Source organism: Leptodactylus fuscus, unplaced genomic scaffold (assembly GCF_031893055.1).
Source record: "Leptodactylus fuscus isolate aLepFus1 unplaced genomic scaffold, aLepFus1.hap2 HAP2_SCAFFOLD_61, whole genome shotgun sequence".
Classification (NCBI taxonomy): Eukaryota; Metazoa; Chordata; class Amphibia; order Anura; family Leptodactylidae; genus Leptodactylus; species Leptodactylus fuscus.
Window position 1 is genome coordinate 514,413 of NW_027440642.1, and position 27,310 is coordinate 541,722.

The 27,310-nt window shown below is 44.7% G+C and overlaps 1 protein-coding gene across 2 annotated transcripts; it reads right to left on the reverse strand.

The window, feature by feature from the left end:
• TSEN54 (tRNA splicing endonuclease subunit 54) lies at positions 1-27,310 on the reverse strand. Of its 2 annotated transcripts, XM_075261913.1 has the most exons (11): positions 27,221-27,310; positions 25,788-25,952; positions 23,301-23,364; positions 23,127-23,210; positions 22,862-22,960; positions 22,515-22,567; positions 20,123-20,209; positions 8,505-9,127; positions 7,087-7,147; positions 1,868-1,984; positions 1-609 (listed from the first exon to the last, which is right to left on the reverse strand). In XM_075261913.1, exons 1-11 carry the CDS (start codon positions 27,226-27,228, stop codon positions 459-461), a joined length of 1,512 nt encoding a protein of 503 aa, XP_075118014.1. In that variant the 5' UTR covers positions 27,229-27,310; the 3' UTR covers positions 1-458. The 2 variants fall into 2 exon arrangements, with proteins under 2 accessions (XP_075118014.1, XP_075118015.1); XM_075261914.1 differs by lacking the exon at positions 20,123-20,209.

Consider the following 27,310-nt stretch of genomic DNA (forward strand, 5'->3'; position numbering starts at 1 on the left):
AGAAGAGCGTCCTCCATCAGGGGTGAACGTCCACAGAAGAGCGTCCTCCTTCAGGGGTGAACGTCCACAGAAGAGCGTCCTCCATCAGGGGTGAACGTCCACAGAAGAGCGTCCTCCATCAGGGGTGAACGTCCACAGAAGAGCGTCCTCCATCAGGGGTGAACGTCCACAGAAGAGCGTCCTCCATCGGGGGTGAACGTCCACAGAAGAGCGTCCTCCATCGGGGGTGAACGTCCACAGAAGAGCGTCCTCCATCAGGGGTGAACGTCCACAGAAGAGCGTCCTCCATCAGGGGTGAACGTCCACAGAAGAGCGTCCTCCATCGGGGGTGAACGTCCACAGAAGAGCGTCCTCCATCAGGGGTGAACGTCCACAGAAGAGCGTCCTCCATCAGGGGTGAACGTCCACAGAAGAGCGTCCTCCATCAGGGGTGAACGTCCACAGAAGGGCGTCCTCCTTCAGGGGTGAACGTCCACTGGGAGTTGGAAATCTTTAAATGCGTAGAAGGAGATTTCTCCACAGTCTACCAGGGCAAACACGAGGGGGACATCTCCACTCTGGTATGCCAGGGCCTTCATGGTCTGCAGGGAAGGGATCTTCTCATCAAAGCTTTGGGGAGAAAGACACGATTGTTATTATCCGATATGGAGAAGTAAGGTAACTACTAGAAAGGATTCGATTCCGATCACTTTTTTTTTTTTTTTTTTACACCATAGTTTTGTCAAAAAAAAAAAAAAAAAAAAGTTTGTTCATTTTTTTTTTCTTTTTAAACATAGATGTCTTTGTAAATGGAGAGGACCATCAATCGCCACACATTTGCCTCCATTTTTGTATCCATTAAATGGACGTAAAAAACGACCTGCAAACAGCCTAAAACTACTAAAGCCACAAAGACAAAAATAACCCTCTGTCAACCAGTGCAAAAAGCAGCGGTCTGGACTCTATTCATGTGGAGTTTTTTTGGAAATTGTGTGCCTGTGGGAGGGCTGGATGGACACGTGGAAACAAGCCCTTTTGACGCCAAGGAAATCTTCATTTGGCCAAACTATTGGACTCCTACCTGTAGATCTTGGAGTTTTCTACATACAAATTTCCCAATGCAATGGCTGCTATGTAATATATGGATGGGCCGGGGTCACTAGTGAGGGAGCAGCTGTAAATTAGTGGTTCTCACTCTGGAACCCCCTTTACAAACAGCCTATAGGGGCAGGTGGTCAGAAGTCATCTTCATAAGGCACAAGGAATGCTAAACAAGAAGATCAGGGAGTAAAATGCAAAAGTTAAAAAAAATAAATAAATTAGAAGAAAATGGACCTAGTAGAGCTATATTAGGGTATGTTGCCCTCTTCATCGGAGGTTCGGACTGCAGCTCAATAGTGACAATGCCCCCCCCCTCCCCCCTAAAAGCACTTGTCATAAATGAGTAGTGCAGGTGAGTATAAGAAATTCTATAAATGGATCTTAGTAATCTGATTCCTTCTCCACTCCTTAGTCTCCTCGTCTTCACTCAGAACATATATAGTATATACTGTATAGAATAGTCTACTTACACACAGAAGTCTATGGAGAGTGGAGGGGCTTCTTTGATTTATTACCTCATTCTGTGCACTATGTAGCAGTGTCAGAAGAGCTCTCACTCCACGTAGCCGGGTGTAGCTTTATCCTTCACCCCCCTCCCCTAACAGACTTTTATGTAGAAAGTAATTCCGTCTCATAGGTGGAGAAGAAAACAGATTTCTTTAAGAAGAATTACAAGATTTCTTAGATGTTCACAAATGAATGGTGAATAAATGGGCATAAATGGGAATTGTGAAGCTATAGAAGAAAGCAGAGCCCATTGGGTGAGCGGACCCCGCCACGCACCTACCTGCGGACACACAGATGAGCAAACGGTTTGCCGGGTTTGGATTTCTTATATTCTTTGTTACCATCAGCTTGATATAAATTAAAGTCTATCTGCGGGATATTCGGTGCGTTCCGGACCCTGTCAATAGGGAATACACAACACGTTCAAGCTTGAGTCAGGCATCACAGCTTTTATAGGTTCATGTTCACATGTAGCAGAAGTTTTCTTTTACCAAAACCTGTGAATGGTAAATAGGGATTTGCCTGCAGTTATAACCAACTGCTTTAAAACAGGTAAAATCTGCTGCATAAGATTCCAAAAAATGTTTGCAGATTTTTGTTCGCACCGTAAGATCCTTTTCTGGAGGTTTTCACTGGGGGCCAAAGTGGGTATTAGCCGGGCCACTAGTGGACTTGACACTAGGAGAATAAAAGGTCTGCTGGCTCAGACCCCTCTCAATGACACTGGGCTAATCTGTCGTACCGCAGCAGTAGGAGAAACACACAAAAGGAAAAAGAAGAACATGGAACCAACAACAACCAAAATATCCTGAACCCGAACCCCCCCCCCCCCCCAAAAAAAAAAAAAAAAAAAAAAAAACGTTTGGACAGGAACAACAGTAATAAGGGTAGGATCTTTGTCCCCCAGTGCAAACGCTGAGAAAATAGGCTTCCTCGATCACAAAACAAATACATTGCAAAGTGGAAGCCTTGGAGGCAGGAAAACCCTTCAGAGGACCTCAGGGAGGACAAAAAGCATCCGAGCTCCAAAAAGGGTCATTGCATGACAGATTGACCTGAACCGCCCATACAACATCCAGACAGTGAAGGTCACATGGATGCTTGGGGTCTGGACAGAAGCATGGTAAACCAATGTCCTTGTTGATCTGGAAGATGTGGACCACTTTAGGTAGAAAGCACAGAGGCGGAGGGAGGACAATCTTATCCCTGTGTATAATGAGAAAGACCCTACAGATGGAGGTAATGGCCACCAGAAAAGCGACCTTCCAGGACAGAAGGCAAAGAGTGATATCCCGAAAATGCTCAAAGGGGGAGCCTGAAGTACCTTGAGGATAAGGTTAAGATGCCACGGTTCCAAGGGTGGATGGTAGGGCGGGGCACAATGGGCCACTCCTTGCAGGAAGGTTCACCTGAGGTTGGAACGCAAGGGGAAAAAAAAAAAAGAGCGGATGAAATTTGTTGCGCTCACTCCAGTGGACATAAAGCATTCCAAGTGTGATGGTAAATTTTAGCTGACTGGGGTTTTTGGGTCTTGAATATGGATAACTGGCTCTGACATGACATCTCAAAACCTCGGCTTGAACAGCCATGTCATTAAGCGCAGCTGAGGTAAGGTGGAACAGCGGACCAGAAGGTCAACCTGCAGAGGAAGAGACCAAGGAGTGCCTGCCAGCAGAAACATGAGATCTGCATACCAAGCCCAAAGGGGCCAATCTGAAGCTACCTTCAGTCTTGAGTTTCTTGAGGCCCTATCTGGTGATTGTGGGTTCCTGGAGCTGGAACTACGAGGATGCTCGGAAGGGAACCCTAGAAGCTGCATACGGAGCGGCGATCTGAGATGACGGCCGTTCACACTACAGACTGGTTAGGTCACCTATAGCCCAGGAAAGAGAGACTACCCAATCTGGGGATGGCTGAACCGGAGAGGGATCAGGTGGTTCCTGAACTGGCTGAGGCGGAAGACAGAGAGCATATGGGCTCAGGCTATCTACATGGCAATTACGTATTACAGCAGGCACACTTATAAAATGTGGCAGAACCAGAGGGCGCCCTGAGGGGCGTGTTGGCTCTTCACAATAGGACAAGATGGAGGGGAAGCCAGGGAAAATACGGGTAACCCAGCACTGAAGATGGCCTCTCGCCAACTGCTGCAGGAAAAAAGTTGCATAGAGCACAGGAGCTGTGCCTTGCCAGAGCAGAGAAAAAAAACCGTGAAGCTGTGGAACTGAGGCTTCCAAAACTTAAGAAAACGGTCCCAACATGGCCTGAGGAAAATTAGGCCCCTCCCCTTAGTATTGGCAGATAGAAAAACTTCAGCGTGGGCTGGGAGGTTGCCAACCTTCTGGCCAATCACATAGCCCCAGGAGTTGCCAAGGCCAGAACAGCCTGGGAAATTCGCGGTCTAGGTGCCTGTGAGAATGTGGAACTTATGTAGAATCCTGGCTGGCGGCAATGCACCAATGGCGTGAAACGGAGCTCCAGGAGGCCTGCAGGAAAGCCAAGGGTCTGGAAACAGGTACCCAGGATTAAGGGAGGGGGCGGGTTATTGGGAGAGCAAAAATAATAACAGCACGGGAGCTGTGCCCACCGCTGCAGAATGGGGGTCATCCTCTAAAAGGAGCCCCAAAGTGGAGAGGTCCCCCACTAATAATAAAAAGTCCTTCCCTTGATTCCTAATGCACTCTGGTGACGGAGGGTGGGGTGTACTTACCTGACTGACAATTACAGGCGCCACAGGGTCACCTCCTCGATGGACCTCCACAGGGAAGTGGGGTCACCAGATATTAAGCCGCAGCAAGTAGCCACTAGGTGACCAGCGAGATGCTCAATTGAGCGCTGCGCCTGCAGGGGGTACGACTAGTGTGGTGTACACACTGAAGACCCCCCCACCCGAAACTAAAAAAGGTTGCGCCTGCCTCCTACGGACACCAGGTTTACACTGATTAGGCACGGTGTCTGAGAGGGGGATTGCCTGGAGGTGGAGCCTAGTGTACAAGCAGCACTCAGGTGGTCGGTCACTTCTAGGAAAATCCAGAACTTTGTGATATTTGTAGCTCTTATAACAAAAAGTTTTATTTTTAATATATTTACTGTGTAATAATAATAATTCTTGACCTTACTGCTAAGTGACATTTTTGTTACTGAATTTCATTTGCTAAATCTTCAACTGAAGGTTGGCATTTCAAGACCAGTGTCTGTTAGTGCTACTAATGGGGGGGATCTCTGGGGCTGCTGGGATCTCTCTGCTTCCTGCTATCTGACACAATCACTAACCCTCTCACCTTTCTCTCCCCTCCCTGTCTCTCTAACTCTTCTACCCTTCCCTACCTACTCAGCCCAACCCCTGACCCACAGTGTATAGCTACCTCTCCAGATGAGATGGCCCCTCCTTCTGTACTGCTCCCATACTCCTCCTCAGCAGCGATCAGATACCTCTACTGCGCATGCGTGAAAGTACAGTAGAGGTGCATTACAGGTGGCGGCGCACCCACCGCGCAGACAGCAGGAGGAGGAGGAGGAGCTGTCTCGCCAGAAGAAGCCATGGATGAATGGAGGGTATGGTGGTGATGATCCATTTCCGGAAGTGGGGATTGTCACTGGATAATCAGAAAATGCCCCCTGGGGCGGTCACATGACAGAGATATGGGTAACTATCCATTTTTCATGATTGATGTCATTTAGAAAGTAGGAAGGGGGAGGGGGTTGTAGAGTACTGCAGGGAGTTTAAGTGATCCCAGACAACCCCATTTACTGTTTCTGATGGGGGGGGGGGGGTTCTCCTCCCCCAGTATTGCTGAGTGGTAACTATGGTGGGGACACTGGCAGCAGGGTGAGATAATGACTGTGGTGTAATGAGCGCACACGCCTGAGATGACTCTCCTATCCCCTGCAGTCGGTGGAATGGACCTTGGTCCAGCCGTCTGTCACTGACAGGGCAACTGTGGGACATAGGTCTAGTGTTCCCCGCTGTCTGGGTGCAAGTCTGTGGGTGGGAGCTCTGGCTTCACTGCCTAACCCTAACACCGGCCTCACTAGTGGAGCTAAGATGGCAGGAAACAGGAGAGGATGCCGTCAGCATGTCACTATGTGATTATCCATCAGGGTCCTCATGTTGTGTCTCCTAGCGGCCAGGATAACACCCACTGTGTCCCCCAGGGAAGTATTAGGTGAGAAATTCTGGTTTTCTTAACTCCATTCACATGCAATGTGCTTTAGTCAGTTGTGTATTCTCCATGCAAGCTTCAATGTGTGAATATGGCCTTTATGGCCCCACGTGGTGGCCTGCAGCAAAAAGAGCACTGTGGGAAAAACTGTGGCGGCGACACGTCGTGGTTTTTCCAGCAGCGTTTCTCTTAGAAAGTTGTCAGAGATTTCCTGTGCAGACCTTTCTGCTTCAATCATACCTATGAGAAAACTGCCGGCGTTTCTGTATGGATAATAGACATGCTATGACTGCTTTGGAAACCACAGCATGTCCGCTGCGCGTATATTCCCTCATTCATTAATATCCCATCCACTTTGCTGTAACTGTAAAACAACGCATTTTTTCCACCATGGCCAAAAATCCTATCAATTGGGGTATAAGTCCCGGCATCCCTAATGAGCCGGTGTTCAGCCAAGCACTCTGCTCTTTTCATTACATTGCAGCTCATGTCCCTTGAATAAGAGGAGCAGCACAAGACTGTGTTTTACCCGTGAGACAAGGTCTGTGAACTCGTGCCGGGAACAGGACTCCTACATAACTATACTGCTATGATGCTCCCAGCAACGTACTGCCCTGTACTGTAATTGATATGGGACAGTATGTCGCTGGGACTCCTGGCATCATAGATAACTATACCACGAAGAGTCCGCTCCCAGCATGAAGTTCAAGCTGCTAGATCAGTTTCACAGGTAAAACACGGTCGTGTGCTACTCCCCTAAGACTGAGCTTCAAAAGTCCACGTGATTGATGAGCATTACAACACATGGCCTGTGAAGCAGAAGTGTCATGCCATATAAAATATTAACCCTCTATCCAGAGCCAAACCCCAGGTGAACACTAATGCACCCCCACCACTATGCACTTCAATGGCTGTGCCAATGGAAAAGTAACCATGTGCCAAAAGTTGCAACTTCTTAAAAGAGGTTATGCTATGAGGACCTTTACCTCGCCATACATTCACCCTGAGTGTCACCAAGCTGAATGTGGGCATGACTGGTTGTGCACAGTGCCCAATGCAGAGATAGTCGAGTGCCTTCAGACCCCATACTATGAATAGAGGATAAATACTTTACCTGCCAATTTCTGTACTAAAAGCTTTCATCAATGTCCCCAACAGAACAGGCTTTGAGCAATTTCCACCAAAAGGAGCCTTGTATATATTGTTATAGTCTTACTAATGGCGATTGCAGCCAAGCAGTTCTGTATCAGAACAACCTGGACATGTATTGTATATACTCGAGTATATACGGTAGGTCACTTTCTCACCATTCTGTATATACATTGCTCACACCTACCTGTTACCATCCTCCAGTAAAGTAGACTGACCGATAACAGTTATGTGCTCTAAAACAGAAGCTGAAATGACAAAATACATCAATATTAATAGACAGTGAGGAGCAGAAGGAAATCTGTCCACAAAATCTGTAAAATGCAGATAATATGGGAGCTAAAAATCTTGCCCCATTACAGACATGTGAACTAGGCCTCAGCACATCCCCCAGAGCATGATCAATATTCACAATGTGCACCATCATCATCACAAGGCCGAAATCTCAAGGTAACGTCTGTTCTGTAGAAGGAGTGGCCAGGAGCCATTGTTTGGCAACTTTTGTTTGGCAATCCCCATATGAAGTACTTAGCCCAGTTTGAAAAATAAGCTCATGCAACACGTATTCTGCTATCAACTGTATTCTAACCTCCTTTCACTTGTATTCAGCCTCTAAATTCTGCTTTTTGGCTGTATTTGGCCTCTATTCTCCTGTCCAGCCCAGCCACTGTTGCCTTTAGGGGCCCCTACCGGTTGCCCGCTGCTTTTTAATAGGCAGTGGAGTTACGGTAACAGCTTCTATTTAAGTATTTATCCGCTCTCCTGCTCACAGCCTCCTTTTCCTTCTTCAGCCACCATGGAGCCCCATGTGGTGCATATTAAGTCATCGTGACCTGCTTTGTGGAGCACAGGTCCCATTGAAGGCTGAAGAGGGAAGAAGAGGCCACGAGCAGGGAGTGGTAAGTGAATCCAGGCTGGTCCTCCCCAGATCTGCCAATTTAGTTGTTGAAACGGGTGGAATCAGGGAGAAGGGATGCCACTGACCCAGTTCTGCTGCTGGTAGAGCTTGTAGGCCACAGGTCACAATTGAGCCCATGGCTCACAAGCCAAGTATCAATGCTCACCTGTCTGCTTTCCAGCGCCTCCCACTTCTTTCTCCTCCAGGTACAGTGTGACCGGAGAAAGGAGACAGAAGGACTGGGGAGGTAATGACCGAATACTGCTATATGGGGGAACATTGGCCTCTTCACCGGTCCCCCATACTGTATTGTATGCATGAGTGTGCCATAGGTTTGCCACCATGGCTGTAGGGTTATAGGTCGGATTTAATGGACTGGTGTTTTCATCCAACCTCATCTATTGAGTAACTATATGTCCTCATAGACGTGAGGCAGTAAATAGTAAAATCTATTAGTTATAGAGCAGGAGGAGCAGATTCTACATAGTGTCCCAGTACAGATTTCCATTCTGGTGGAGGGATGTCTAATTTACGCGGCAGCCTCTTCTTACATCTTTCTTTCCTTGCACCAGACGGTTTACTTCTATATACTCACTTCTATATAGGATATGCCAATTTATAATAAACCCTCCCCATTCTATATTCATCTGCTCGGCTCTTCTGCTCTATAACAATTAAAGGAGAGTAAATATACAGAAAGAATTCACCTGTAGATTTCACATGTCCAGGTGTCAGCAGGGGTTTGACTGTACTTGACCACAGATGTGCCGGTCTCTCCCGATGACTCTGACTCGCTCTCTCCTGCAAGAGCTTTTTATATTCTCCCCAGTTGCTGCAGCTCCGGATTTTAGGATCGGCATTGATGCTGATTTTGTATTTTCGTTCCCAGTCCAACTGTTCTTGCTCTTTTCTGGAGAACTTCTCTTGACGCAAATTTAGCTTCCCTAACCAAGGAGATATGTCCAGTTGGTGCGCAATCACATTATCAGGCAGAAAGGCAGGCTCGGGCTCTGGGAGCTGAAGGCAAGGATGGTCGTGGGCACAGTTTGGGAAGCAAATTTTTGAGAAATCCCATCTGTAATTCCTTTGTGATGTCAAAGGAGACCCTTTGGTTTCCTCATCAAGACACATAACTTTACTCGATGCCCAGCTGTTGTTTTTGGCTTCATTGTAGACATTCACATTCTCTACCACCACTGGCACCAACGTCACTGGCTCCTGGGCAAAGGTGGGAACAGTTTCTGGGCCGTGGCCAATCCTGGGTTTGGAAGCCTTACTTTCTGCTTTGCTATTATTTTCTGGTGTCTTCAACCCACTTTGTGATTCCAAACTGAAAAAAACAAAACAAAAACTAAGGCTACATAAATAGACACAGGCTCTTGACGTCTGGCCTTCTCCTTGCCTATCTGACCAAGTGTACATGTGTACTGGAATGACTGGAGCAGCGCCTATTAATGGCTGGAGAGAGATGGAGCTGTGTTCAGTAGTATTAAAGGGTTATGTGCCAAAATGGGATCTTTGTACTCCCCATAAAATCCTTCTCACTCTATTCACTAAGGGACACAGCGCCATGGGTATATGTAGATGAGTATGTGTATGAGTATATGTATATACGTGTATGAGTATATGTATGCGTATATGAGTATGTGTATATGTATGTGAGTATGTGTATATGTACAGTATATGAGTATGTGTATATGCGTATGTATATATGTTTATGTATATGAGTATCCGGCCACCAGGAGGCTGATACTAGAAGAATGAAAAGCTGTGGGTGCCGCCTCTGGGCTATACCCCTCTCATAGACGCTGTCAGTATGTACCGCAGCAGTAGGAGAAAGATATCAGAAAGCAAGAGAGCACGGAACAGCAAACACCAACACGTCCTGCACCCAAAAATTAATCAAAACAGCTCGGGCAGGAAAAAGGGTGGGATCTGTGTCCTTCAGTGAATACAACGAGAAAAGGATTTTACGGCCAGCACAAAAATCCCATTTTTTCGCTTATTTCACTGGGGGACACAACACCGTGAGATGTCCTAAAACCGTCAAGAGGATACACAGCTATGCAAACAACCCAGCACACAGCCGCTTGCAGAACCTCACGGCCCAACCTGTGCAGCAGAAGCCACGGAACAGATCTGGGGAAGCTATAGAGAAAGTATGAATGGTGGCCCTGGTGACCGCGGTGAAGACTTGGGTGGCAGAAACCTGATGCTGAACATCCCAGGAGGCTCCGAAAAGACTTGTGGAGAGAGCAGAGCCCTACCCGTAAACCAATAGGCCTCCTCGATCGCAGCCAGAGCCATAGGGAGATAAAAGCCTAGGAAGCAGGCAGGCCCAGCGAGGGACCAAGGGAACTACAAACAAAGTGACCGAACAATGAAAAGGGTCAGAGAAAGACAAATAGACCCAATTTGCCCATCCAGGCAGGGAAGAGAAAGCTAACATGGGTGCCCGGAGTCCGGGCAGAAAGATAGCAAGCTATGCCGTAGTAGATGTGAAAGACGGAAACCACCTGGCTGAAAGGACAAAGGAGAGTGAAGGACAACCTTGTCCCTGTGGAGACCAGAAAAGAGCTGCCAGACAGAAGAACCAGCTCGGAGACCCTGCGGATGGAGGCAATGGTCACCAGGAAAGCGACCTTCCAGGACAGAAGGCAAAGGAGGATATCCTGTAGAGGCTGGAAGGGGGGAGGCCAAGGTTAAAAGCCTATGGATGCACGGTAGGGGAGATGGAGGGGGGGGGGGAGGTGTGCCACTTCCCGAAGGCTGGAAGACCAGGGTCCTCAGGAAGGAACAGAGAGGATAGAGACATGTCCATCAAGGGATGAAAGACCAAAATAGTGGACAAGACCGGACTGCAGAAAAATCAGGATCCTGAGAAGAGAGTGGATGACAATCGGTACTCTCACACCAGCAGGCTTAAGACTTCCATATGAAATTGTAGACCTTGGCTAGCTGTGGATTACAAGCCCAGAGCATGGTCTGGACAATAGGTTCTGAAGCCCATGGCATTTCAGAACCTCGGCTTAAAGGGATTCAATCATTAAAATGACATTTTAGCCTCAATAACACGTAGGAATAGCCTTCTACTTCCTGGTGTTGCACTAAGTGGCTGCCTCGATACAGAGCTCCCAGCTTTATCTTTCCTTTTCACTCTGTCTGTATCTTCAAGAATCCTGTAACTAAGCAAACTAGCACTATGAATTAGCAACTATAAATCGAATGGAAGACCATGTGGAGTATTTTGTTCCTTTTGTTTCTATTGTTAAAGCATGGACAATGACTCAAGACCTGGAGTTTTCCTGTTTGCACATGTGCCTGTTACCATCCCCCCACGAGCTAAGGACAGCATGTCTCACCATGAAGCATGGAGGAGAGACCTGCAGGAAAGTGCGGACGACTTTCAAGGAGATGATTTTTGGTGTCTATTGCTGATGTGTGAAGATGCTACAGCTGACTGGTATTTCTTTCTATTACTGTGGACACGTGGGACTCTGTTACAGCCTGGGAACCTACAATCACCCACCTACCCCAGGAGTTATGGAAGCTTGGCAAGAGAGCAGAACCCTGTCTACCTGGATGGCTTCAGACCTCTCTGGGCGGTAGAACACAGTGGTAAGAAGGAAGGAGGAGGGCTTGTGATGAAGGACATTCGGAGCATTTTTTTTTTTTTGTGGTTAATGGACGATAGCGCTGATGCAAGATACCGAACCATCAGCTGTGAGCAGGAGATCTCACTACCTACCAAAGGAACTACCACCTGTTATCATGATAGCTGCATATGTCCCCCACCTCGGCAAAAAAACGTTTTTTGCCTGTTATATCTACATGCTGTGACCCCTCCTCATGTCCTCCAAACACATTCGGCTGTATTATTAACATCACTTCACACAGAGAACTAAATGATCCTGCCGTGTGTCTGTGTTTCTTTCTTTTTATGTATAATCGGAGTTTATTGAAATTTTTTATAATAAAAAAAACACTAACAAAAACAAGAAAAGAGGACAAGAAGCGGGACACGCAGGCCCCAATCAGCATGTACACACGAAGGGGGGAGCCCCCAACCCATAAATTCAATAAGACACAGTTGATGCTGAAGCAAGAAATAAAGAAGAAATAGACCAGCTACGAGAGCCAGACAATATGAACAGCAAAACACGGGGGGGAACAGGGAGGGGGACAAAGCCCCGGAAGGACAAGTTTCTTTTTCGTTGCTCTGATTCCTAGGATTTCTCTATCTGCCATGAGCTTGTATGTGTTTCTCTCCTGTTATATACTACTGTACCATCTATGAAACTGTATCACTGAATATACCCATTGAGGGTCTATTAAAGGATTATCTTATCTTATTCATCTCCTACCTTTAGATGTCTTCTCCGTTTGGTAGAAATCCCGTTTTTTTCGGTATGCAAATGAGTTCACTTGCAGCACTGGGGGCTGTGAGAGAAATCTCCAATGCTGCCTCAATCTTCTTCAGGAACGGCCTCTCCCTGCATCGTCTTCTGTCCTGGGTTTCAATCTTCTAGGCATGTGCAGTCGGCTCTGCTGTTGGGCCTTGGGCAGAGCCGATTGCGCATGCCCAGCAGCTACAAGAAAATGGCCGATTACACAGTAAGCTGGTGTAAGTGGCCATTTTCTTGTGGCCATAGGGCACTTGCGCTAATGATGCAGTCTCAGGCGCTGCGGTGATCTTTGGTTGCACAACCGGATTTTCAGACAATATCACCATGTAGCCTAAGACTGATCAGCCGCACGTTACCGGGATTCAAGGAGAGTCAACACCGCTCAGATTTGGAGACTTTCCAATCTAAAAAGAAATTTAAAAAACCACCAGTCGCAGATTTTAATGAAATATCCGCGTATCCGTGAAATATCTGCATATCTGAAATATCTTCGCCTGGATCGGCCTCTCTCTGCATCTTTCTCTGGCGCTGGCTTCAAACTTCCAGGCATGCGCAGTCGGCTCTGCCGTTGGGCCTTGGACAGAGCCCATTGCGTAGGCCCAGAACAGTCAAGGAACCAAAGACAGTAAGACGCTAGTTTCCGCGATTCCACCACCAACCGCAGGGGTACAAGTGGAACCTGCAGATATGGACAAGCTGTGTTAAGAAGGAGGGAGTCGTCCATCCAGATCCTCCAATGACCTCCTACTCCGCTCTTCTCTCATCCGCTCCTCACACAAACGTCTCCAAGATTTCTCTCGTGCATCCCCCATACTCTGGAACTCCTTACCAAGACACATAAGACTGACCCCCACAATCACAGGATTCAAGAAGGCCCTGAAGACTCCCCTATTCAGGAAGGCCTACACCCCCTAATAACACTATCACCGCACCCCCATCTGTACAGTCTCCCCCCTCTCCTTCTGTCTCACCCCCTTCCCCCATAGATTATAAGCCCTCGCGGGCAGGGCCCTCTACCCCACCGTGCCAGTCGGTCATTGTTAGTATTATATCTACCTGTATATTCTGTGTATTGTATGTAACCCCCAAATGTAAAGCACCATGGAATTAATATAATAATGTACAGAGCACCATGGGATTAATATAATAATGTACAGAGCACCATGGGAGTAATATAATAATATACAGCACCATGGGATTAATATAATAATGTACAGAGCACCATGGGATTAATATAATAATGTACAGAGCACCATGGGATTAATATAATAATGTACAGAGCACCATGGGATTAATAAAATAATGTACAGAGCACCATGGGATTAATATAATAATGTACAGAGCACCATGGGATTAATATAATAATATACAGCACCATGGGATTAATATAATAATGTACAGAGCACCATGGGATTAATATAATAATGTACAGAGCACCATGGGATTAATATAATAATGTACAGCACCATGGGATTAATAAAATAATGTACAGCACCATGGAATATAATGTACAGCACCATGGAATTAATATAATAATGTACAGAGCCCCATGGGATTAATATAATAATGTACAGAGCACCATGGGATTAATATAATAATGTACAGCACCATGGGATTAATAAAATAATGTACAGCACCATGGAATATAATGTACAGCACCATGGAATTAATATAATAATGTACAGCACCATGGAATTAATATAATAATGTACAGCACCATGGAATTAATATAATAATGTACAGAGCACCATGGGATTAATATAATAATGTACAGAGCACCATGGGATTAATATAATAATGTACAGCACCATGGGATTAATAAAATAATGTACAGCACCATGGAATATAATGTACAGCACCATGGAATTAATATAATAATGTACAGCACCATGGGATTAATAAAATAATGTACAGCACCATGGAATATAATGTACAGCACCATGGAATTAATATAATAATGTACAGAGCACCATGGGATTAATATAATAATGTACAGCACCATGGAATTAATATAATAATGTACAGAGCACCATGGCATTAATATAATAATGTACAGAGCACCATGAAATTAATATGATAATGTACAGAGCCCCATGGGATTAATATGATAATGTACAGAGCCCCATGGGATTAATATAATAATGTACAGCGCACCATGGGATTAATATAATAATGTACAGAGCACCATGGGATTAATATAATAATGTACAGAGCACCATGGGATTAATATAATAATGTACAGAGCACCATGGGATTAATATAATAATGTACAGAGCACCATGGGATTAATATAATAATGTACAGCACCATGGGATTAATATAATAATGTACAGAGCACCATGGGATTAATATAATAATGTACAGAGCACCATGGGATTAATATAATAATGTACAGAGCACCATGGGATTAATATAATAATATACAGAGCACCATGGGATTAATATAATAATATACAGCACCATGGGATTAATATAATAATGTACAGCACCATGGAATTAATATAATGTACAGAGCACCATGGGATTAATATAATAATGTACAGAGCCCCATGGGATTAATATGATAATGTACAGAGCACCATGGGATTAATATAATAATGTACAGAGCACCATGGGATTAATATAATAATGTACAGAGCACCATGGGAATAATATAATAATGTACAGAGCACCATGGTATATAATAATGTACAGCACCATGGGATTAATTTAATAATGTACAGAGCGCCATGGGATTAATATAATAATGTACAGAGCACCGTGGGATTAATATAATAATGTACAGAGCACCATGGTATATAATAATGTACAGCACCATGGGATTAATAAAATAATGTACAGCACCATGGAATATAATGTACAGCACCATGGAATTAATATAATAATGTACAGAGCACCATGGGATTAATATAATAATGTACAGCACCATGGAATTAATATAATAATGTACAGAGCACCATGGCATTAATATAATAATGTACAGAGCACCATGAAATTAATATGATAATGTACAGAGCCCCATGGGATTAATATGATAATGTACAGAGCCCCATGGGATTAATATAATAATGTACAGCGCACCATGGGATTAATATAATAATGTACAGAGCACCATGGGATTAATATAATAATGTACAGAGCACCATGGGATTAATATAATAATGTACAGAGCACCATGGGATTAATATAATAATGTACAGAGCACCATGGGATTAATATAATAATGTACAGCACCATGGGATTAATATAATAATGTACAGCACCATGGGATTAATATAATAATGTACAGAGCACCATGGGATTAATATAATAATGTACAGAGCACCATGGGATTAATATAATATACAGAGCACCATGGGATTAATATAATAATATACAGCACCATGGGATTAATATAATAATGTACAGCACCATGGAATTAATATAATGTACAGAGCACCATGGGATTAATATAATAATGTACAGAGCCCCATGGGATTAATATGATAATGTACAGAGCACCATGGGATTAATATAATAATGTACAGAGCACCATGGGATTAATATAATAATGTACAGAGCACCATGGGAATAATATAATAATGTACAGAGCACCATGGTATATAATAATGTACAGCACCATGGGATTAATTTAATAATGTACAGAGCGCCATGGGATTAATATAATAATGTACAGAGCACCGTGGGATTAATATAATAACGTACAGAGCACCATGGTATATAATAATGTACAGCACCATGGGATTAATATAATAATGTACAGAGCGCCATGGGATTAATATAATAATGTACAGAGCACCATGGGAGTAATATAATAATGTACAGAGCACCATGGGAGTAATATAATAATGTACAGAGCACCATGGGAGTAATATAATAATGTACAGAGCACCATGGGATTAATATAATAATGTACAGAGCACCATGGGATTAATATAATAATATACAGAGCACCATGGGATTAATATAATAATGTACAGAGCACCATGGGTTTAATATAATAATGTACAGAGCACCATGGGATTAATATAATAATGTACAGAGCACCATGGGATTAATATAATAATGTACAGCACCATGGGATTAATAAAATAATGTACAGCACCATGGAATATAATGTACAGCACCATGGAATTAATATAATAATGTACAGCACCATGGAATTAATATAATAATGTACAGAGCACCATGGGATTAATATAATAATGTACAGAGCCCCATGGGATTAATATGATAATGTACAGAGCACCATGGGATTAATATAATAATGTACAGAGCACCATGGAATTAATATAATAATGTACAGAGCACCATGGGATTAATATAATAATGTACAGAGCACCATGGGATTAATATAATAATGTACAGAGCACCATGGAATTAATATAATAATGTACAGAGCACCATGGGAATAATATAATAATGTACAGAGCACCAAGGTATATAATAATGTACAGCACCATGGGATTAATATAATAATGTACAGAGCGCCATGGGATTAATATAATAATGTACAGAGCACCATGGGAGTAATATAATAATGTACAGAGCACCATGGGAGTAATATAATAATGTACAGAGCACCATGGGAGTAATATAATAATGTACAGAGCACCATGGGATTAATATAATAATGTACAGAGCACCATGGTATATAATAATGTACAGCACCATGGGATTAATATAATAATGTACAGAGCACCATGGGATTAATATAATAATGTACAGAGCACCATGGGAATAATATAATAATGTACAGAGCACCATGGTATATAATAATGTACAGCACCATGGGATTAATATAATAATGTACAGAGCGCCATGGGATTAATATAATAATGTACAGAGCACCATGGGAGTAATATAATAATGTACAGAGCACCATGGGAGTAATATAATAATGTACAGAGCACCATGGGATTAATATAATAATGTACAGAGCACCATGGTATATAATGTACAGCACCATGGGATTAATATAATAATGTACAGAGCGCCATGGGATTAATATAATAATGTACAGAGCACCATGGGAGTAATATAATAATGTACAGAGCACCATGGGATTAATATAATAATGTACAGAGCACCATGGGAGTAATATAATAATGTACAGAGCACCATGGGAGTAATATAATAATGTACAGAGCACCATGGGAGTAATATAATAATGTACAGAGCACCATGGGAGTAATATAATAATGTACAGAGCACCATGGGAGTAATATAATAATGTACAGAGCACCATGGGATTAATATAATAATGTACAGAGCCCCATGGGAGTAATATAATAATGTACAGAGCACCATGGGAGTAATATAATAATGTACAGAGCACCATGGGAGTAATATAATAATGTACAGAGCACCATGGGATTAATATAATAATGTACAGAGCACCATGGGAGTAATATAATAATGTACAGAGCACCATGGAATTAATGGTGCTATATAAACAATAATAAATAAATCCAGTAGAAACAGTCGTGGTCCTTTCTCTATGAAGTCAGGGTCCCACTCCAAGTTATAGACTGGATAGATAGACTTCACAAGTGAAGTCTATCTATCCAATAAATAAATCCAGGAATAATGACACCTTGCTACAGGAGTGGAGGCGGCCTGGAGAGGAAAAAAAAAAGGTTTAGAATAGAAGTAAACTCGGTGGAAAAAAACCTGGGGGCTCAGAACAAGTTTGCCAGGACTACTCGGAGTGTGATTCACTGGAAGAGTGACCTCTGCACCAATAAAGGAGGCGACTCAGGAGGAGGACGGAGCTCCTATAGCCACAGTGATGAACTAGGCAGGGGCTAAAGAAAAGGCCGATCCCTTTATATCCAAGAGACGGGATGGCCAGAGGATACAGCATGCCATGAAATGGATCCAAAAGGAACAGCGCGATGCCACAGAATAGGCGGCCGTCAGGCAGAACAGTAAGCCTCAGAGAAGTATCGCACAAAAAACGAGAGTCATTGACGATTTGAGAGACAAGCAGCTGAATATCCCTTGTTTGCCCCCTCCAGGGGCATTGACTAGGAGGGACCCTTATGGAGCCCTTTGTTCCTTTCTGGCATCTAGGCCTGCATTTCCTGGAATAAACGAAGGCCACAGGGAGGAGCCAGCGGCCACCTAAGCAGCACCAGTGGATGCAGAGTCCACCCTCGAGCAGAAGGGGGCAGAGTGTATTCTAAAGACAGGACAGTAGCCTTGGAGAGCCAAAATATTACAGGGACCATTGCGGGGCCTCTGACCTCCAGAGGAAGGAAGATTAGAACGAGTTCAGATTTCCATCAAAATATGGTCCAAGGTTGGAGGAGGCCATAGGAGGGAAACAACTGTGGTTGGAGAGGTCTTCTTAATGGGATTCTACTACTAAACCAACATTTTTTCTAATTACCACATCGGAATAGCCTTAAGAAAGGCTATTCGTCTCTTACCTTTAGACGTGCTCTCCGCAGCGCCGTTCCTTAGAAATACCAGTTTTAACCAGTATGCAAATGAGTTCTCCCCAGCAATGAGGGCAGGCCCCAGCACTCAATCTGCGATGGGGGCGTCCCCACTGCTGCCCGAAAGCTCTCTCCAGCGTACTGCGGCCAGCGGCCATTTTTGGGAGGTTGCTCTTGTAGTTCAATACAGGAGCGCACTGCACAGGCGTCGGAGGTTGGAAAGAGACGGAAGACAGAAGAGGCGAGGTTGCAGCTGAAAATGGAGGCGTCGCTGGAAAGAGCTCTCAGGCAGGGGGGGGGGGGGGGGGGACACCCCATTGCCGTTTGAGCGCTGGGGCCCGCTTTCATTGCTGCGGAGAACTCATTTGCATAACTGTTAAAACCGGTATTTCTAAGTAACGACTGCCTCCTATGGACACCAGGTTCAAAATGGACTAGCACAGTGTCTGTGAGAAAGGTATAGCCCAGAGGCCGGGCCGACAGCTACATATTCTCCTAGTGGCCGGGTCTATAGCCATGGTGCTGTGTCCCCAGTGTCCCTGCTTCCACTGCCAATACATTCAGTGTCTCCGTGGTCAGACCCCTCTGATCAGCAATTTATGGATTGAAGATAAATAGTTTTGTGGCATAACCCTTTTAAGGGGGAGCAGCCATAAGGGTCCATTCACATGATTCAGATTCCGCCTTGCAATCCACATCAGTTGCAATGACAATCTGCATCACATGCACATCAATGGAGTTTCTGCAACCTTTTTTTGCAAAAATTTTTGAACACATTTTTATGTACCCCATAGGGGAAACCAATTACGCTCAGAAATAAGTAGCGCATTATACTTCTGCTGGTTCAGTACAGAAAAGCTCAATGACTAGAAGGCTCATCCTTGGGCAGATCTCCTGCACCTCCTCAGCAGAAATCTAGGTGTCAGTCTTGGATTTCTGCCACAGACTTGCATGTCAGACTTAATGCCGACATGTGGACTTGGCTTTCCGGTGTGGCTGTATTCAGCGCTGCAGCTCAGTCCCTTTGTTCTCCTGATTACATTGCTACCTTTAGTTTAAGCCCCTTTTTAATGGGAATTACCACCATGTTAGCAGATTCCAGTGATACATCTCCCTTCTCATATACAGGTCACTGGTGATCAGCAACTTTGGAGTCCTCTATAAATGAGGCCATTTGTGCACTGGGGGCGGCCTTCAGCTCTGGGTGATGCCATAGCAGGGTGATGGGGATGGTGAGGGCAGTGACAGCTAACGGGGGAGGTGATAGGCAGCCTTTAATACTTGGATATCTGACTTTGCACTGATGTATTTGTGATCTTCAGACTCCTCACGTTGCCAATTGACAGCTTTCTCGCTACACACGCTAATAAGGCAGCAGGTTCACCTCATAGAACCGACTGTCACAAAAAAACATTTAATTTCCAACTCGATTTAGTAAAGATAATGAAGGTCTACATAGCAGACGAAGATCTTTACCATGGTCTTGAACTCCTCTTACGTTTTCGACTTGACCCAGTGCGGCTCTCCAGGTTTATCTGCCTCTCGTAAGGTAACTGTATGGAACTGAAAAAAGCAGAAAGACGAAACGTTTATAGTCTAGGGATCAGATTAACATCCTAGACCGAGAAACCATATTATGTAGTGAATCCTTAAAGGGGTATTTTTGTCTAATTAAAGGGGTGTTCCAGGAGAATTTTTTATTTTTTTTAATTTATGCCAGGGGAGGTAAAAAAAAAAAAAAAAAAAAAATGTTAAAAAAAATAAAAATACTCACCAGTTCCTGCTGCTTCGGTGACTTCTTGATATCTGTGATGTCCCGGGCCCTTTCCTTAGGCTGCTGACTGACTGCCAATCAGGTCCCATGTCCTTTGGTGAGGCCATAATTGGTCAGTGGTCACATGCAGTGGGGACTTCATTGGAAACATTGGAGCTGCTGGACCGGACCGCACTGGGAAGCACCCCCTTGTAATTAATGTGTTAACAAATGTCTACCAACTACAGAAATGCCCCATATGCCCAGACTGCTGGATGTTTGGAGGTTAGATTTTGCAAAAGCAGCTTTCAAGCACTATGTTGGATTTGCAAAGCCCACGGTTGGGAGGAAGGACTTGCGATAGCTCCTTCTCACACTTGGGGTGAAGAAGTCGGTCACTGACAGGACTGCCCAGTGCTATCACGATCTCATACATGGGGTCGGAGTTGTTCTCCAAAATGGAGGTCACCATGGACAGTGTCCTTCTGTCACCCACCACCTGTACTGGGTCCAAGGGGCCCCCCAGGACAGAGCGGGCTCGGTACAAGTACCAGTACAGTGGAAACCTCCAACAAATGACCTCATTTTGGAAATTCCATGGTTCTACATAGACATCATCTGGTTTATGAGGGAACACTACCTGAAGGGCCTCAAGCCTATCCACAAGCTAATCAGAGCCAAGGCCTTGGTGGAGTGCGTTTCAGGGCTTCACACAGGCATTATGGAGAAAATCTGGACATATATCTTTAAGCAAGCTAAGGGCTCGTTCACATCTGTGTTCTCCTCTCCGTACTGCAGGTTTCTGTTTCCTGCATAAAACAGAGCAGGAGACGGAAACCTGCAGGAGTCTTTCATTTGAATGGGTGAGAAAGCTGTCCGGCCGTGAGCGGCGGTGAGCGTTTTATGCTCTCCGCCGCGAAACCGGGTTTTATAATCCGGACACAGAGTCGGACATGCAGTACTATGGTTTCTGTCTTCTGGCATGCAGAAGACGGAAAACCGTAGAACGGAGACCCTGAACGCAGGTGTGAACCTAGCGTCACCAACAAACACAAGGATATTTCATAGATGGCTATCCTAGGGGGAGTGCCCCTGCGGCCCCCCCCAATATCATCTCCAGCACCAATCACTACCAGAGGCCCCTGACCATTGGATCTGTGCCCAAAAAGTTGCTATAACAACCACAGCCAATGCAGGGGGAGCCAATCACAAAAAGTAGCACTCTTTACTCTGCACTGGACACGGTGACCTCTTACTGCAGTGCCATAAATCACGGCAGTGTACGTCAAGATCGTGGTAGCTGTGCCATACGAAACTTTTGCTGTATCGTACACATTTGATCTACAACTGGTGAATGGAACATTATGAATACAGGTCATAGATAGGCAGAAGCTTTTTTTCTGATGTGATATGTAGTGTGAACAGAGCCTTAGTTTAATAAATTAACCCTATAGGCAGAAACCTTACATAAATCCCAACAGTTCAGAAGATGAAAAAAAACCATTCCGCTAAACTATTCCCCCCCTTACAGGAACTCATATTTATACAAGCAGAAGTCAGACAGACAGAAAATCTTTACCATGTTGAAGTGTTTACATACAAGCTGCCCCAACCACACGTGGATTACCTTCACTTAATGGGCTGCACCTGTTCTTGCTTCAACAGCCCCGCAGTGAGTGGTAAACCCCATGTAGTTACTACAGCTCGGCTGCACATGTACGGGAACCCTCAAGATAACCAAAGAAACTTCAAGAAAAGGCCAAGTGTTCACAGATCGGGGAAATCCTCGCTCTCCTCCACCCGGGACAAACCTGGCTCTGACACCAATTCCTCGCGATTGTACTTTCCCCAACTTGGTTTTCTTTTCCAAGTTATTATAAATATATTGAATTTTGTAGTTATTATTGATATTTATTATCTATTGTAATGCAATTGTGTTCTCTCCATGTCCTTGTATACGGACGGCTATGCTGTTATCAGTACACGGATATCGTTCTGCTTATTAGAATTGCCATTGATATTTTGCACAACCTCACTGTTATATTCTTAAAACCTTAATAAAATTGATTTTTGAAAAAAAAAAAAAAAAAAAAAAAAAAGGTCACGTGTTCGCACCTGGAATCAAAGCGGGTGACAATGTAGCCCAATCGCTTCAGGTGGCTATATACCTGTACAAAGAAACAGAAATAGATTATGATCGTGTTAAATACAGTTATGGATGTGTTCACACTTCCCCATATTACCTCACATGTAACAACATGTTAAAAACAAAAATATATATTAAAAAATAAATTTTTCTACTTGATGCTTGAACAGTAGTCAACTATAGCACCCTAAACAGCAAGGTATCTGGACTTACAGACCAACACCTGCTAAATGAGGGCCTATGGATAAGGCTGATGTGTACACTGGACGGTGCAGTGTGAATGCAGCCTAAATGGCAGAAGGTTAATGTGTATTACCTGATAGTGTAGCAGACTGACGGGACCAGGACAGAGCAGTCTCTCATAAGCCTCCTGAACAGACATTGGGACATCCCTGTAAAGCAGCTGAACAGAACCCTAAATGGGGAAACAAGAGCAGCGCTACTACTTTTGGTTGACCTGACGGATAGCATTGTTAGTCATGTGACAGATCCAGCTCTGTGTGATGTATGGTTTTGCACTGCATATGTGAACCCAGCCCCACTTATATCACAATTCTATGGCTTCTATAGAAAGAACTTACACATTCAAGTAAGTAGACTGCTTCCTCAGGCAGAAGACACTGCCGTCCGCCCTCGGTGAATCCCATGGTCTGCCAAAACTTGCCCTGCATGTGACAATAAGAGTTAAAGTTTATTGATAACAAGTTCAGCTAACAAGAACTTTACCACCATTTAGGTCACCTCAAAGTACCTACCGCAGGTAACATCAGCTCCACCAATTCTTCTTCTGGTTTCCAAATGCCTCTCCCCAAGCTTCCCCTGGAAAGGTCAAGATGCCATGAACGTCCTTACAATACGCCAGTCATGTAATCAGAACATCTAAGAACAAATTCAATATCCACATAAGGGGGCGCCATCCGCAGCCAAGCTGCACTAAGTCATCTAGAATTTCGGACAAGACTGTGCTGAGCTATGCGCAGGGTTGTGCTGCCAGCGATCTCTGAGTGCCCCATGTACACAGAGCAGTGCGGCCATGACTCCAGCCTATGGGATTGACAGTACGCCATACTCGCCAAGCTCTGCACATTAAAGGGATGATGTTAGGAAATACAAAGTATTCAGTGCATTTGGAAACAAACCATTGCACCTTCTGTTGGTTTGTGGCTCTCTACAGTATAAGATATCTCTAGAATCCAGGAACTCCTCAGTTGGACTTCCAGGACACAACAGGTATGTGAAAGTATGGTCTCTATGGTTGTCATATGGGAAAACTCAACTGGTTCATGACGACCCTCCACAGATTGGAATGGAACACCACAGGCGTAAACTCATCTAAGGGTGCATTCACACTGAGTAAACGCTAGCTTATTCTGAACGTAAAACACGTTCAGAATAAGCGGCGTCTAAAGCAGCTCCATTCATTTCTATGGGAGCGGGGATACGAGCGCTCCCCATAGAAATGAATGGGCTGCTTCTTTCACTCCGTGCAGTCCCATTGAAGTGAATGGGGAGTGCCGGCGTATACGGCAAGCTCTGCTCATGCCGGAGCGTACACGCCGGCACTCCCCATTCACTTCAATGGGACTGCACGGAGTGAAAGAAGCAGCCCATTCATTTCTATGGGGAGCGCTCGTATCCCCGCTCCCATAGAGATGAATGGAGCTGCTTTAGACGCCGCTTATTCTGAACGTGTTTTACGTTCAGAATAAGCTAGCGTTTACTCAGTGTGAATTCACCCTTACCTTACCATTATCTTGCTTCTATGTTCTCTCATCTCTTACTACTCCATCAGCGTTCTTCTTCTTTCAATCTGCATTACTTCTATTTTTTTTTTATCCCCATTTCTTCCTTTACTAACCCCCCACCTTCTTCTCATCCCTTATACTTTCTGTGCCCACCCCCACCTTCATTTTCACCCCTATCCCCATGATCTATTTAATTCCTTTATCAGTCTTTCCTACCCTATTTCCCGCCCTTGTTTCAAATACGTCAAATTTCAATCATAATTTGGAAGTCATACTACATGCGACTGGAGAATGACCTCTACGGTCTCTAGAAATGTATATCCCAAAGAAAGACTCTCTCATGTTGGATTCTGAATGACCGATATTGTACTTATAGCGCATAGGTTTATGACTGATGATTGGATTATCTGACTTTTGTGTTTTGTTCTTTGTAAAATTATAAAATTCAATAAAAATTTATGAATCAAAAGTATTCAGTGCATTCCTTGGATGGGATAAGCCTGCTAATATGCGTGTTAGTTGCCTGTTGCTGGACAAGCATTGCTTAGGGTGCATGGCCGGCTTAAAGGGGTTGTCCTATCTCCAGGATCCCATCTATACTGATAGCTTATGTGGATTTAAGACTTTTCCTATATACATTGCTTAAGCAAAACTGCTTTCTTTGGCCGCTATCTGAGCTTATTCACTTTATTGTTTACACTGTGTTTCCGGACCTGGGGATGATCTTATCTCTCCGCCCAGGACAAGTGACGTAGCTCCCTGCTCTCAGGAGGGGAGGGGGGCCGAGTGCTCGGAGCAGCTTGTATTTCTGAGCTCTTTATCTCCGGCTCTTCCAGTTATCAGTCGGCTGATTGAATTTTGCTGATAAGGGCTGAGACAGGGAGTCTGTCACCTCTGTATGTAACACAGACCTAAAAGTGAGTATATTGCAAGCTGACTCTTGGTCCTGCATGTAAATTTTGGATTCTCATCAAATTCCAGCTCTGCTACATCAGATTCATATTGTGATCATTTATTTTCATCCATACCTCATAACTGACTGCAAACATGTACTGCTATGAAGAGAGCTAGCAGAGCAAGTGAGACCCCGCCCACCAATGTACTGAGAAAACCAGGAAGTGAACAGATCATACAGCCTGCATGGTGGTGAAGAGGGGAGTTGGGTTATCCCTTTAAAAGGAGTTTCCAAACTTATCCATTGATGATCCTTATCCAGACGTCTGCTGATCAGCTGTTTGAAAAGACTGCAGTACCATGCAAACATTAGCACAGGGCAGCTCAGTCCTTTCACTTGATTGAGACTGAACTGCAAACAGGCCATGTGACATCACATGACCTGTGACGTGGCGCTCAGAGTGCTGCTACAGCATCAAACGGCTGATCCACGTGTGGCCCATGTGTCAGAGCCCCAGTGGTCATCAGTTGGTGATCTATCCTAAGGTCAGGGAAACCCCTTTAAGCCCTTAAGTAATAGTGGCTAGTGCCCAGAGTCCTTACAGTCGCTCCACACGCTCCTCCCTCAGTAGCTCCCACTGCTCCGCACGGCACATCTGCAGCCTCTCCATCTGTATCTGTGACCCATCTGGAAGAAAGTCCTTCTGTCCATGAGAACGCTGAGGAAGACTCTGCTCCCGGCTCCGCACAGAAAACAGCTCTGCAGGACTGAAAGATACAAGACACACTGAAAGCACCAAAACGCTGAAAAAAACAAAAGTGGATGTCACCCTTGGCAACCCAGCGGCAAAAAAGTGAGAGAATATCTGATTGGTTGCTATGGCAAAGTGACCGTCCCCTATAGGGAAACAGAAGACACCTGCGAATTGTGTTAAAGTGGCCCTATCTGCAAAATGATGCCGTATGAGCCCCACATATTAAAAAGGCTATTCAGGCACCGCTAATGGGATTTTAAAAGCCCCCCTCCCCCGTTTTAAACTAAGACTGTAAAAACATATATGCAAATTATACTTACCGTGCACGGTGGGCGGTTCGTGCACTGGTGGACGTCATCTTCGGTCCCACCTTCCTCTGGTGTCTTCTTCCAGCGACGTCCTCCTTGCACGCCTTCATCTCCTTTTCTTCGGCGGATTGTGCTTAAATCCCGTGCGTACACAGTAGCGCTCCCTCCGGCGCCATTTTTGTCAATGGAAGTTTGTGACCATACTGCTAATGCACAGTACGCTCTCTTAGTTCTATGGTGAACTGAGCATGCTGGAAAATGGCGCCGGAGTGTGCACAGTAGCGCATCGGAGGGAATGATACTGATGAATGATGCTTTAAAATACCATTAGCGGTGCCTGAATAACCTTCTTAAATGCTATTCAGGCATATGTGGGGCTCATACGGCATAATTTTGCCGATACCCCTTTAAAGGGTTGTATGACGAACAAGAGGGGACCTCACTGCTCGTACCCCCAAGTGATCATAAAGATGGGGTGCCGCTCCTTGCAATGCTACAGACTGCCAGAAAGGGCTGCACATGCAAATAGAAGGATTCAGCTTCTCCTTGCTAATCCTGTTCACACTTTCGAATTTTTTCACTTGGTCAAATTTCGCTGCATTGGGGTTTACGTTCCTTGAATCTGCTTAATGAGCAGGAAACTGGAAACGTGAAGAACAGAGACTATAATGGGGTCCACCAGGTGAAAAGACCTGCTTGTATGGGGGACGGAATCCCTGAACAGAAACGGGCGCAGGTGCAAACACGGCCAATCACGTCAAACTTCACACCTGTCAGGCAGCATTCACCTCAATGGGAGTTGTCAGGTGGAATCTTCTTCACTAGTTATAGAAATCAGCTAAAGGTAATAACATGAATGTCTGCCCCCCTCCCCCCGGATTCACAAGCCCTCTGAGAACCAGCTGCTGGGCCTGTCGGACGCCCATTAGCAGCACCACCCCCACCACACTGTAGTCTCCTCCTCACCCCGTACCTTAGCATGACGCCCGCTCACCCGTCCGCTACACCCGCATATACAGTAAGCAAACAACACGTGTACAGAGCGGCTCCTGGTAGGTGTGAT

Excerpts from the sequence above, each read along its gene's own strand:
- TSEN54 (XM_075261913.1), bottom strand. Across the intron at positions 23,211-23,300 it reads TGGAGCTGATGTTACCTGCG|GGCAAGTTTTGGCAGACCAT; the intron begins GTAGGTACTTTG and ends TGTCACATGCAG. Across the intron at positions 22,568-22,861 it reads TCAGTCTGCTACACTATCAG|GTATATAGCCACCTGAAGCG; the intron begins GTAATACACATT and ends TTCTTTGTACAG.